The sequence below is a fragment of the Heterodontus francisci genome, chromosome 1 (assembly GCF_036365525.1).
Source record: "Heterodontus francisci isolate sHetFra1 chromosome 1, sHetFra1.hap1, whole genome shotgun sequence".
Lineage (NCBI taxonomy): Eukaryota > Metazoa > Chordata > Chondrichthyes > Heterodontiformes > Heterodontidae > Heterodontus > Heterodontus francisci.
The window spans coordinates 134,439,349-134,454,271 of record NC_090371.1 but is presented as its reverse complement, the minus strand read 5'-3'; the positions used below and the strand labels follow the sequence as shown (position 1 = coordinate 134,454,271).

General features: G+C 44.0%; 1 protein-coding gene across 2 annotated transcripts in view; it reads left to right on the top strand.

Annotated features, from left to right (window-relative positions):
* The window catches only part of slc30a9 (solute carrier family 30 member 9), a 196,858-nt gene that overhangs the window by 144,814 nt on the left and 37,121 nt on the right, over positions 1-14,923 (top strand). For both annotated transcript variants that reach the window (XM_068036225.1, XM_068036235.1), the window contains one exon: positions 190-261. In XM_068036225.1, coding sequence (XP_067892326.1) covers positions 190-261 — 72 coding nt within the window. The remainder of the gene's footprint in view (positions 1-189; positions 262-14,923) is intronic.

Genomic DNA, 14,923 nt, shown 5'->3' with positions numbered 1-14,923 from the left:
TTCTCAACAACAGTTATTCAGTTTAGTTTTCCATTTCATCCTCATTCAGTAAGTCTTTTGCAGAAAAAAAAGCTATTTGCTTAACAGTTTTCTCATTGCAGACTAATTTTGTTGCTATGAGCAGTAAACTTATAAATTTCCAGGGTAATGTAATTTTGTTGCTGGCATTCTGTTGTATTTTCTTTACAGCAACACTTTTAGTGGCAATAACTGAACTCCGAAAGAGTGCTCGAGCTAAAGGAATATCCTTGTGTCAGTATGGTATGCTAATTTTATATTATTATAGTACACTTGTTTCTGCATAGAAATTTTTCACAAAGTTGAATAAGTATTTACTGTAGCACTATAGGTGTTGATATGAGTGGGAAAATTTGAGTATGCAATTTAATACTCCTGTATATTGACACTAATTAAAATAGAAGCCAAAGTTCCATTCCTCTGTTTCCACACGTGACATCCATTTAATTAGAGATTGTTCATGCTACCCAATCTACCATTGGATTGACTCGTGCTGTAGGTGAGTATTTTAAAGGATAGAAGAAATACAAATCCATCCAAGTTTAATGAGGGAATAATAACTGAGTAACCTGGAAATAATCTTCAGCTTCTTAATGACTTTCCCTTCGTCATAAGGTCAGAAATGGAGATGTTTGCTGATGATTGCACTGTGTTTAGTACAATACTTAACTCCTCAGATAAAGATCTGGAGAACATTCAGGCTTGGGCTGATAAGTGGCAAGTAACATTCATGCCACACAAGTGCGAGCCAATGACTATCTCCAAAAAGAATCGAACCATCTCCTCTTGGTGATCAATGGCATTACAATGGTTGGATCCTCCACTATCAACATCCTGGAGTGTTAGCATTGACCAGAAACTAAACTGGACTAGCCATATAAATGCTCTGACTACAAGAGCAGGTCAGAGGCTGGAATTTCTGTGGTGATTACTTCAGCACCTGAGCCCCCAAAGCCTGTCCACCATTTACAAGGCAGTGTAATGGAATACTCTCCACTTGCCTGGATGAGTGCAGCTGTAACAACACTCTAAGCTCGACACCATCCAGGAGAAAGCAGTCCACTTTATCGGCACCCCATCCTTCACCTTCAACATTCCCTCCCTCCACTGCAGGCGCATAGTCACAGCAGTATGTACCATCTACAAATTGCATTGCAGCAACTTGTCAAGGCTCCTTCAGCAGCACCTTCCAAGCCCGCAACCTCTGCCACCCAGAAGAATAAGGGCAACAAGAACACCACCACCTGCAAGTTCCCCTCCAAGCCACGTGCCATCCTGACTTGGAACTATATCGCTGTCACTTCACTGTCGCTGGATCAAAATACTGGAACTCCCTAACAGCACTGTGAGTGTACCTACACCACGTGGACTGCCGTGGTTCAAGAAGGTGCCAGACCACCACTATCTTGAGGCAGTTAGGAATGGGCAACAAATACTGGCCTTGCCAATGACGTTCCCATCCCATGAACAAATTAAAAAAAATAATCAGCTGATTAAATGCTCTGCTTATTCATAATTTCGGCATTTTGTTAATGTTTAATAGAAATCTTCACATTGCTGTCTTTGTTTGAAGGCCTTGTCATGACAATATGTGTTACAACTACATACCACTGTCACCAGCCAGTTTCGTTGTCAAATTCCAGGCATACTCTTTATTCCTTCACTTGAGCCCCTGTCCCTTCTCCACACCCACTACTTTGGAAGCTAAGGAAACAACAGACAAGATTTTGTGTGTGACTGATGTGCAATTTTAAAAAAAAAACCTCATTTAGAAATTCAGTTTTTAAGAGTTTAAAATTACTCCAGCAGCCGAAGAACAGGGCTGACATTGTATTAAAGTTCAATAGACCACTTTTTTGTGATGTGGCTGCTCACATATCACTTTCAAGATTCACTGGCAGTCATTTTCAACCATTGGTCACCCATTTTTGCCTGATTAAACGGGCAGCCAGAAGTTGAAAATCATGGATTCAAGCAACATCCTGATTTAAAAATTCTCATCCTAGTTTTCAAATCCTTCCATGGCCTTGTCTCTCCCTGTCTCTGTAATCTCCTCCAGCCCCACAACCTTCAGAGATATCTGTGCTCCTCTAATTCTGGCCTCTTGTGCATCCCTGATTTTAATCCTTCCACCATTGGTGGTCCTGCCTTCAGTTGCCTCGGCCCTAAGATCTGGAATGCCTTCCCTACACCTCTCTGCCTCTCCACTTTGCTTTCCTCCTTTAACACACTCCTTAAAACCTACCTCTTTGGCCAAGCTTTTGATCATCTGACCTAATATCTCTCTCTGTGGCTTGGTGTCATACTTTGTTTTATCAGGCTCCTGTGAAGTCAAAGCCTGCTTGGGTATAAAATTGGAACCTGACCCAGGCCCCGAGGCCTTCAATTTTTTTCCACACCTGACCCGACACGAATATCGTTCATCGATTCCGACAGCAGTCTATTCCTGCAGATGGAATTGTGGGGAATCATGGGTAAGCCTGATCCCGTGAGTTCCCAGAAGCAGCACTGTCCAGCCGGTCCGAGCCCGAATGCTGGACTCGAAATATCGACCCGACCCAAAGTCGGGTCTAGTCAGCTTCGGGTCGGGTAGCCAGGCTTTACTGTGACGCGCCTTGGAATGCTTTATTACATTAAAGACGCTACATAAATATAAGTTGTTGAGGACCTACATTCTAGTTAATTAACTACAAACAATTTTTTTCAGTCACGAAATTGCTTGCATTTGCAAATTATGGCCCTACATTAGTTTTAGGATCCAGTTTGCAATTTGCACATACAAATTGGTGCAGCAACATCATGCACAATCCACCAATTTGTACTAGTCGTTGAGCAATCTTAACAGTCGGCCCTTAAATGAATTGTTGGCCACTTACAAACCGACCGAAAGATTCTTTCAGGAGAATTTTTGTGGGACTAGGAAGAGCACTTGTGGCCCTCTGACTTCACATTATTGCAGCCCACTGCAGTTCTTCTTTGACCCCATCCAGGATCAGTTCTGTTGCCCTGCTGAAATGAAATGAATCTTGGCTGAATGACAGGAGGTTCACTGAACTGTGAAATGCTGACTCTGCCAACAAAGTCATCTAGTTGTAAAGGATTGTGATCACCACAAAGCAACAGTACAAATAACCTCTAGTACAACAGACCTATTGCACAGATGATACCGAGAATTTCTTATTATCTTCGACAGGTACTGAATCAGTGACGTGACATAATATTTTGAATTATATTTCATCCTTTTCCATTAAGTCTTTATCATTTCTTGATGGACAGTGACTGCAGATCACTGCACTGAAACTGTGACACCACAGGGCGGCGCAGTGGTTAGCACTGCAGCCTCACAGCTCCAGGGTCCTGGGTTCAATTCCGGGTACTGCCTGTGTGGAGTTTGCAAGTTCTCCCTGTGTCTGCGTGGGTTTCCTCCGGATGCTCCGGTTTCCTCCCACATGCCAAAGACTTGCAGGTTGATAGGTAAATTGGCCATTAGCAATTGCCCCTAGTATAGGTAGGTGGTAGGGAAAAATATAGGGACAAATGAGGATGTGGTAGGAATATGAAATTAGTGTAGGATTAGTATAAACGGGTGGTTGATGGTCGGCGCAAACTCGGTGGGCCGAAGGGCCTGTTTCAGTGCTGTATCTCTAAACTAAACTAAACTTATTACACCTGAAACTGTAACAATATACATTTATATGGTGCCTTCAAAGTAGAAAATGCACCAAAGCCCTTGAGGTATAATTTTTAAAAAGAAAACGCAGAGCTAAAGCAGGAAGTGTTAAAAAGGGTGACCAAAATCTTGGTAAAAGAGGTATTGAAAGAAGTAGGAGGAAAAGAGGTGGTGAAATGGTTTAGGAATAATTCCAGTGTGGATGCTTAGGCAGCTGAAGGAATGGGTGCTAATGGTGGGGTGAGGAGGGGGGTGTGCAAGAGGGAGAGATGGGGGAAGCAAGAAGTTCTGGGGGTAGGGGCTAAGGTTGTTCATCTAGGGTTGCTCAGCTAGAGCAGGGGCAAAGAAATAAATACTGTTTAATTGAAATATTTGTTTACATTTTTTTACATTCCTGTTTATGGTAAGGCGAAACAGTTGCTGAAAGATCTGTTTAATTCAGTACTTCGAATAGCAAACAGTTAATTGTGCAGCGTTAAGGCAGTGCATATCATAAAATTGAGAGTAACTTGTGTAACAATTATTTGACCAAATGTAAAATAAATTTGGGATTTGTTGAACATTATCTCAGTAGCCCATTATTGGGTGACACTAATCCCTACAACTAATGTGTTAGCAGCAGTTCTGTCAATAAGTCGGTTTTAAAAGCCATGTTTGATAATGATTCTTCATTTAAAGACTTAAGTAGTTTTGGAAGCTCATGCTCCCAATGTGTAGCCTCACCTGCAGGAAGTGCACATCAAGAATTTGGATATGTGCCAATCCCACTTTTCTGTCTCAGATTCAGTGCCAACTCAAACTGATTCTTGGGGCATACAGTATAACTGCATTCCCAGGATCAGGAAGCCTGGACTAAGCACTGCGACCCTAAATGGATTAACAAATTAGAAGTGAAATAAGGAGGAAGAACAGCCTCCTATACGGAGAATGGTGAAAGGGTTCATTACAATAATCATAGGAACATACAGAAATGGGTTTTAAGGTTGGTCAGAGGGTCAAAGAGGAATCTAAGAAAACAACATTGCTACAGATAGAACCCAGTGCAAAGAAATTACTTCAGTACTGTAACAGTAAGAGGGCTATCAAAGAGCAGATGAGAAGTCTAAGCAAACAGTGAAGAAACCGAGGTTAAGCACAAAATAATTAAGGTATGATTTTTTTTATTCCTTCAAGTAGTTACTCGGTAAGACTCTGAGCAACACGAACCCTAACTAACAATAACCCAACTGGAATTAACAAGTTTCCGTATAAAGGAGATGGAGGTTTTGGACAATGGTAGATGATATTTACCCCCAAGGAGTTGAGTGACAAGGGAGGAAATTTGAGAGACATTGATTGTCCTTATGAGAGTAGATGAATACCGGGGACATTTTGGTAGCTTGTAAATAAGTAATATGGTGTTCACTTTCAAAAAGGATAACAAGGCAGATTCAGCTAACTAGACTCTGATTAATCTTCAATATGGGGTAAAAATGGAATTATCAGACGTAAATTTGAGGATTACTGTAAGCAAACCTCATTCAATATGGGGCTGGATTTTGTTATCGTGGTGGATCCCACTGATGGACCCAAATGCGGGCAGGCGACCCTGCATCAGCAGTCTGTGGGACTCTGGGATGCATCTTGTCAGCGCCAGTTGTGGTGGGGGAGGATCGTCCCTATTTAGGATGGCCGTCTGCCCCCGGAGCTGCGAGCTGATCAGCTCAGCAGTGCCATGGGAGTGGTGGCCACTGTTGGGCCTGCACCTGGAAGAAGAGAACAGTGTCCTCGCTACCAGATAGGTGAGGTCTGGGGATGCCCAGAGGTACCCCCCCCCCCCTCCTCCCCCTCCCCCCAAACTGCTGGTAAAATGCCTACTGTGGCAGAAACATGCCCTGAATTGGCCTCTGAGCGGGAGAGCCATCCACCACCCTCCCTGTCGCTGGCAAGATGGCATGGCAGTAAGTTGACCACGAGCACTCCAACCCCCCCACCCCCCAAACCTTCCTCTCACCATTTTACAGGTCCTTCCACTTCCCGGCCCATCCCCAGAGAGCTGGTAAAATTCAGCCATGGATTCAGAAGGATAAGATCCCATCTGACCAACCCCTTTTACTTTTTGAAAACGTAATATCTTAATTGGCCTTTGACGAGCCTTGCGATATGGTGTACTTAGACTTCCAAAAAGCATTTGAAAAAGTGCCACATGAACAAGTGTCCCAAGGAGTGGACATCCTGTTCCATGTGGGAACTCCAGGACACTTATGTCCTGGACAGCCACATGTGCAGGAAGAGTCATCACCTGGATCTTTGGGTTTCGGAACTTGAGCAGCAACTGGCGTCACTGCGGTGCATCTGTGAGACTGAGATTTTCGTGGATATCACATTTGGATGTGGTCATCCTGCAGCTTAAGGGTATGCAGGCAGAGAGGGAATGGGTGACCATCAGGCAGTCAAGGAGGACCAGGCAGGTTCTGCAGGAACAAAGAACAAAGAAAATTACAGCACAGGAACAGGCCTTTCGGCCCTCCAAGCCTGCGCCAATCCAGATCCTCTATCTAAACCTGTCGCCTATTTTCTAAGGGTCTGTATCTCTTTGCTTCCTGCCCATTCATGTATCTGTCTAGATACATCTTAAAAGACGCTATCGTGCCCGCGTCTACCACCTCCGCTGGCAATGCGTTCCAGGCATCCACCACCCTCTGCGTAAAGAACTTTCCACGCATATCCCCCCTAAACTTTTCCCCTCTCACTTTGCTCCCTGAGTGCATCTTGCTCTAGCCAGCATTCACATCTGAAAACTGGTGAAAGTGATGGTCCCTCTGGGGAGTGCAACCGGAGTCAAGTACAGGGGGGCAGTTGGACGATTGGAAAAGCAATAGTTATAGGGGATTCTATAGTTATGGGAACAGACAGCTGTGAATCGAAGATGGTATGTTGCCTCCCTGGTGCCAGGGTAAAGGATGTCACTGAACGACTGCTGAAGCGTTTGTGGTACGTATCGGTACCAATGGCATAGACAGAAAGAGGGATGAGGTCCTGCAGACAGATTTTAGGGAACTAAGAAAGAAAGTAGCAAGCAGGGCGGCGCAGTGGTTAGCACCGCAGCCTCACAGCTCCAGCGACCCGGGTTCAGTTCTGGGTACTGCCTGTGTGGAGTTTGCAAGTTCTCCCTGTGAGCGCGTGGGTTTCCGCCGGGTGCTCCGGTTTCCTCCCACAGCCAAAGAATTGCAGGTTGATGGGTAAATTGGCCATTGTAACTTGCCCCTAGTGTAGGTAGGTGGTAGAATTGAGAGAAGGTGGGGATGTGATGGGGATTATGGGATTAGTGTAGGATTAGTATAAATGGGTGGTTGATGGTTGGCACAGACTCGGTGGGCCGAAGGGCCTGTTTCAGTGCTGTATCTCTCTAAGTTCTCTCTCTAAGGACCTCACAGGTAGTAACCTCTGGATTACTTCTGGTGCCATGTGCTAGTGAGTATAGAAATAGGATAGAGCAGATGAATTCGTGGCTAGTGAGATGTTGTACAAAGGAGGGATTTAGATTCCTGTGGCATTGGGACCAGTTGTGGGGAAATGGGACCTGTGCAGGCCAGATGAGACGCACCTGAATAGAGCTGGGCCCAGAATCCTTGCGGGGCAGTTGTGCTGTTGAAGAGGGTTTAAGCTAAGTTGGCAGGGGGATGGGAGCAAGGAGTTAACATTAGAGAGGAATAACCAGATGAATTGGTGGAGACAGATAGCATGAGAGTAAGAAATAGTAAGGTGTTGGGTGGGGTTGGAGTAAGAGGGAATGCAGTAAGGTCTAAATTAGGTTTACTGTGTGTGCATGTGAACAGAGTATGATAAATAAGGTTGGTAAGCTGCAGGCGCAGATACCCACATGGGGATATTGTGGCGAGAACAGAGCCTTAGCTCAAAAAAGGGCAGGACTGGGTACTAAATATTCCTGGATATAAGATGTTCGGGAAAGATAAAGGAGAAGGAGTATTGGTTAAGGAGAATATTATAGTGCTGGAGAGAGAGGATGTCCTCGAGGGGTCAAGGACAGAATCTTGAGCTAAGAAATAATAGAGGTACCATTACACTACTGGGTGTATTCTTTAGGACCCCAGCTGGTGGGAAATATATTGAACAAATTTGCAAGGAAATTAGTAAGGGTGGCAATTGCAGAGGCACTGGCCTTAATCTGCCAATCCTCCTTAGATACAGGGTTGGGACAAATGTTACATCCTTGTTTAAAAAAGGGTGTAAGAATAAACCCAGCTAATACAGTCCAGTCAGTTTAACCTCAGTGGTGGGAAAGCTTTTAAAAGTGATAAACTGGGACAAAATTAACAGTCACATAGACAAATGTGGATTAATTAAGGAAAGCCTGCATGGATTTGTTAAGAGCAAATTGTGTTTAACTAACTTGCTTGAGTTTTTTGATGAGGTAACAGAGTTGATGAGAGTAGTGCAGTTGATTTACTGTACACGGACATCCAAAAGGCATTTGATAAAGTGCCACGTAACAGGCTTGTCAGCAAAGTCAAAGCCATGGAATAAAAGGGACAGTGGCAGCATGGATAGAAAGCTGACTGAGTAACGGGAAACAGAGTGTAGTGGTGAACGTTGCTTTTCGGACTGGAGGAATATATATAGTGGGGTCCCCCAGGGAATAGCATTAGGAACACTGCTTCTCTTGATCGATATTAATTACATAGACTTGAGTGTGCAGGGCACAATTTAAAAATTTGTAGATGATATAAAATTTGAAAATATTGTGAACTGTGAGGAGGATTGTGGTAGACATCAAGAGGACATAGACAGGCTGATGGAATGGGTGAACCCGTGACAAATGAAATTTAATGTAGAGAAGTGTGAAGTAACACATTTTGGTAGGAAGAACGAGGAGAGGCTATATAAAAGGATACAATTCGAAAGGGGGTGCAGGAGGACAGGGACATGGGGATATATGTACAGAAATCATTGAAGGTTGCTGGGCAGAGTTGCAGCAGTTGCACACAGGATCCTGGGCTTTATAAGTAGAGGCATAGAGTACAAAAGCAAGGAAGTTATGGTGGACGTTCATAAAACGCTGGTTCGGCCTCAACTGGAGTATTGTGCCAATTCTGGGCACCACACTTTAGGAAGGATGTGATGGCATTAAGGTACGTAAAAGATTTATGAGAATGGTTCCAGGAATGAGGGACTTCAATTAGTGGATAGATTGGAGAAGCTGGGGCTGTTCTCAAAGAGATGGTTGAGAGGAGGTTTTGTAGAGGTGTTCAAAATCATAAAGGGTCTGGACAGAGTAGATAGGGAAAAACTGTTCCTATTGGCAGAAGTGTCAAGAACCAGAGGACACTGATTTAAGGTGAATGTCAACAGAACCAAAGATGACATGAAGAAAGCTTTTTCACGCAGCGAGTGGTTAAGATCTGGAATGCACTGCCTGAGAGTGTGGTGGAGGCAGATTCAATCATGGCTTTCAAATGAGAATTGGATAATTATCTGAAGAGGAAAAAAATTACAAGGTTTTGCGAAAAGGCCAGGGAGTGAGTCTTACTGAGTTGCTCTTGCAGAGAGCTGGCCTGGGCACAATGAGCCAAATGGCAGCCTCCTGTGCTGTTACCATTCTATGAAAGCAACAGTTAATCTCCAAACAGTGGGGATTCGAGATCTATTATGGTAATAGATATGAGATTGGTTAAAGAATAAATAGCAGGCGATGCTAGTTAGAGGCATAATGAGCACTAAGGATCAGTTTTGGAATCCTTTCTGTAACAACATAAATGGATTCAGAAACTCATCAAAAATTTATCAATTTGCAAATAATACCAAACTAGGAAGAAGCAGTTTATTATTTGTTCAGCTACAGGAATGAAGTTGAGAATTCTGGGTTTTTAATAAACTCAATGCTCACATGTTCAATTACTATGGAACAATAGTCAACAAAGCAAATCAAAGGGTAAACTATGTATCCCAAACAGTAAAATAGGTCAGTGTTAAAACTATTTGGTATTCTGGTCAGACCACAGCTTCAGTACTGCATTGAGGTATGGTCGCCAGAAGAGAGAGGGAGGTTCTACCCCGTGACGTATTTCAAAAAGAATCAGGTGGTTGCACCCTTGTGTCAGAAATATAGGGGAAGATTGCAGAAACTTGGGCTTTTCAGCCTTGAAGAGAGAGGTGGTCTATCAGTTACATAATCCTGCAAATGGTATGGAAAGAGTAGATCTGGAAAATTACTTCAAACTGAACTGCAAGAATATGACGAGGAGACCCCGATTCGAGGGAGTAAAAAAACTAATTTAGGACTGATGTTCAGAAGTAATTCTTCACACGAGATTTATCAATTTATGAAACGGTCTAAATGTTGAGTAGTGGAGCAAAAACTCAAATCATTTAAACAGTTGGATGCTCTGACTGGGGCAGGAGACTAGGCTCTTTCTCGATGGATAGGCTTAGATGGCCTAAATGCTCTTCCTCATCCATAATTATCTTGCAAATAAACCACCTCAGTTTGCATTGATTGAAACAAATTATGTAACTGCCATGTTAGCCCAAATTGCTGCATTTCTATTCCTGTTTCTACATGGTGAAAATGAACTTTGGATGTCAAACCTTCTTGATCAAGATCTATATTCTGTATGTAAATATGTATACATTTTCGAGGGTACACTATTTATTGTACGTTAGTAAGGTTTTGGTTTTATTTTATTGTAAGGTCAATTGCAGATTAGTTTAGTAAAAGACAGTCAAGGTTCCTTTATATAATTCATTCAACAGATTTCATGCACCATTGTGTATGTAATATTGCTACTACATTATTTTGGTTCTTTAATTGCATTTCCTAAAGCATATAAATTATCTATTTATCGTATTGTTATCGGGCAGCTCTAGTGAGTGCTCTAGCAGATCTTCTGTAGCATTTCTCATAGTGACTGATCTTTTATAAGAACAGGGGTATTCTTCTTTGGCCTCCTTATCTCGAGAGACAATGGGTAAGCGCCTGCAGGTGATCAGTGGTTTGTGGAGCAGCGCCTAGAGTGGCTGTAAAGGCCAATTCTAGAGTGACAGACTCTTCCACAGGTGCTGCAGATAAAATTGGTTGGCAGGGCTGTTTCGCAGTTGGCTCTCCCCTTGCGCTTCTGTCTCTTTTTCTGCCAACTGCTAAGTCTCTTCGACTCGCCACACTTTAGCCCCGCCTTTATGGCTGCCCGCCAGCTCTGGCGATCGCTGGCAACTGACTCCCACGACTTGTGATCAATGTCACAGGACTTCATGTCGCGTTTGCAGACGTCTTTAAAGCGGAGACATGGACGGCTGGTGGGTCTGATACCAGTGGCGAGCTCGCTGTACAATGTGTCCTTGGGGATTCTGCCATTTTCCATGCGGCTCACATGGCCAAGCCATCTCCAGCGCCGCTGACTTAGTAGGGTGTATAAGCTGGGGATGTTGGCCGCCTCGAGGACTTCTGTGTTGGAGATACGGTCCTGCCACCTGATGCCAAGGATTCTCCGGAGGCAGCGAAGATGGAATGAATTGAGACGTCGCTCTTGGCTGACGTACGTTGTCCAGGCCTCACTGCCGTAGAGCAAGGTACTGAGGACACAGGCTTGATACACGCGGACTTTTGTGTTCCGTGTCAGTGCGCCGTTTTCCCACACTCTCATAGTAACTGATCTTTTATAAGAACAGGGGTATTATGCCAAGCTATATTACCAGAGACACTAACATCTGCATTGGGGATCGGTGTCTCAATACTGGATTGGGGTAAGAGTCCTTGCCTTCAGCAGTATATTGAGGAAGGGGGAGGTCCATGGTCTGGAAGTGTGAGATTCTGGGAGCACAGGAAAGGAAGGTTTTTGGAAGACTGGAGGAGGGTTCCTTCCAATTGGGGCATTGCAATAGTGTTGTCAGGATTGCAGTGTAGAGGGTTGTAAGTACTGAGAGGAGTCCTGAAAACTGGAAGTAGGAAGTCTGGGGAAATTTGTCGCATTGGTGGGGGTTATGGGGGGGGGGTGGCATTAGTATCTGTTGGGATATGGCTGTGTTCAGGGCAGCAGGACCTAACTACCACCTTGTGGGAGAAGGTGGCCCAGTTAATAGTACCCAATGTTCAATTAACCCCCTTTCAACAAATCCATGGCCATGTTTTACCAGTCAGCCACCTACTCGACCTGTCTGCAGATTTGTTTTTCGGTTCTTGGGATGTGGGTATCACTACCTCTTAGAAGGTGGAAGTGGGTCTGGTTGTTGGATCACTTCAGAGGGCAGACCTGAGAACAAGGAGTGGACAGTAATTCACCAGTTAGTGGTGCTGCAGACGTACCGGAGAGAAATATTAAGGGCCCACGAGACTATAGTGGCTGTACATGCTGGTATACGAAAGACTAAAGCCCGCATAAGACAGCAGTTTGACTGGCCAAAACTCCACAAAGATGTGGTGGAGTACTGCAAGAGTTGTCACATGTGCCAGGTTGAGGGGAAACTCCAACCTACAGTGAAACCTGAACCCCTAAGTCCTGTTCTGGTGTTAGGAAGGCCCTCTAGCAGAGGGTTGGTGAACTGTATGGGACCCCGTCGAGAACAAAAGGGGACAGGCAAGCACAAGGTTGGCAAAAGTTTAGAAAGGGAAGAGGAAAAAGCGACCAAGAGGGCAGGTTAAAGGAAGTCTGGGAGGAATCCTGGATGAAAACTCCTACAGTCTGGTCAGCCAAGCCCAAAAAGTTAGACCCCATATCCTCCTATGTAAATGCAGACACTCGAAGCACCTCACCAGAGTTGCTAACAGCATTTACAGAAACCTGTAGAAACAAAGAAAGACCTCTAGGAGGCAGAGAAAACATGAGGGGGGATGCCTCACCTAGTCAAAATGCCACAGGGGAGTGCAGTAGAGCTGCACAGATACCTGCAGGCAGGCATGTCCCAGAGGACAATGGGGAGATTAGCAAAGAATCCTCCCCCACAGTCAGAAAAAAGGGAACCACCCACCCCCTAAAATCAAAAGCCTTTGCATGACTCAGCCAAGCACTGAAGGAGAATTCAGGATAAACCCGCCCACTACTGACTCTCCTGAAGAAAAAAAATTTCAGCTTAGGGCTAATGAAATCTAACCCCCTTACCGACATCAACAGGAACATAAACCCTAGGCTGTCATGGAAATGGGCAAGCTGAAGGAAACATTTCTCCACAGAACCACATGTTTACTGGGATGCCAAAAAGGGGGCAATTAAAGCAGCACTGGCACCAAGAAAAGACAGGCTGGAATAAGTTTTAGGATTTATGAATGAATGAGAGAAAAGCATGTTTTGTTTTCTGAATCTTATATTTTCTCTCGACCCTTGTTAATGAAATGCGCTTTTCTCAAATCGTGTTTCATTCCGCTGGGTGTGGAGATATCATGCAGGCCCCCACCTGCCAGGAATGAGGCACATTGATTTTTAGTTGCTGGAGCGAGGAACTGACTCGTTAAACAGATCAATCGTGGCTGGAAAAAAACATTTACATACTAACAGACCTCGAAGGTAAGGAAGCGCGTTCCAGGGCCTGCTAAGGAGGATACAATCCACAAGGGCCAGGACTGGTTAGACCAGCTGATCACATGACTAACTGGCTGTTCCAGGGTTTTCTTTTGAACTGGCCACAAGAGTTTGAACTGAAAGACTGTTTGCTCCTAGACTGAGAAAAACTCTCCTGGTTTCTCCCATCTCTTTTTCACAAGCCTCTGAATCCACTGAAGACATGAGACCCAAGAGAGAAAAGTCTCCCTACAATGAACAAGGTTTAAGAATACTGAGCCCCAACAAAAAGCAAGATCTACCTACAATCAAGGACTCTACAATGAGCTTGAGGAACCGTAACAAAAACTCTTCAGATATTGTCTCAAATTTTTCCACTTTATTTCTCTTCTCTTTTCTGTCTCTATTTACATGTGTGTATCACGTTTGCATGCTCGCATGGGCATGTCATATATCTGTCGGCATCAACCGAATTAGAGTTTAAGTTCGAGTTCAATAAATTTAAACTTTTCTCTAAACCTAAGCAAACCTGTTTGCTGGTTTCTTTGCCTTATAATTGGAAAGCAGTGAACAAGGATTCACCAAGGGGGAGCTCAAAACACTGTTTAAAATTAAACTCTCTTATGGTAAGACCAGGTGAAGGCTGAGCAGGACCCCTACACACCTTTCTCACCTGGTTGTAACAGTTAGTAATTCTCCAATCCTCCGGCACCACATCTGTATCCAGTGAGGACTGGAAAATGATGGTCAGACCCTCTGCTATTTCCTCTCTTTTAACAACCTAGGATACATTTCATCTGGCCCTGGTGGTTTATCAACTTTCAAGGATGCTAATCCCAGTAATACTTTCTCTCTCCTGATGTTTATCCCATCCAATACTTCACACTCTTCCTCCTTAACTACAATATCTGCATAGTCTTCCTCTTTTGTGAAGACAGACACAAAGTATTCATTAAGAACCATGCCAATATCTTCCACTCCTATACATAGGTAACCTTTTTAGTCTTTTATGGGCCCTACTCTCTCCTTAGTTATCTTCTTACTCTTAATATATTGATAAAACATCTTTGGGTTCAGCTTGATTTCACTTGCCAATATTCTTTCATGTCCTCTCTTTGCTTTCCTAATTTCCTTTTTCATTTCACCCCTCCACTTTCTGTACTCTTCTCGACTTTCTGTAGTATTGAGTTCTTGGTGTCTGACATAAGCTTTCCTTTTATGCCTTACCCTGTAGGCTCCTTGACATCCAGGGGGCTCTAGATTTGGCCGTCTCACCCTTTTTCTTTGTGGGGACATGTTTACTCTGAACCCCTTGAATCTCTCCTTTGAATGCCCCCCACTGTTCTGACACTGATTTACCTTCAATTAGCTGTTTCCAGTCCACTTTTGCTAAATCACTCCTCAGTTTAGTAAAATTGGCCTTGCCCCAATTGAGAACTCTTAACTCCTGTTCTATCTCTGTCCTTTTCCATAATTATGTTAAAACTGACTGAATTGTGATCACTACCACCAAAATGCTCTCCCACAGCCACGCCTTCCGCCTGCACATCTTCATTTCCTAAAACGAAGTCTAAAACTGTGCCCTCTCTTGTTGGACTTGCTACATACTGGGCAAAAAAATTCTCCTGAATGGACCTTGAGAATTCTGTTCCCTCAATTCCTTTCACACTAAAGCTGCTTCTTCTTTGGCCTCCTTGTCTTGAGAGACAATGGGTAAGCGCCTGGAGGTGGTCAGTGGTTTGTGCAG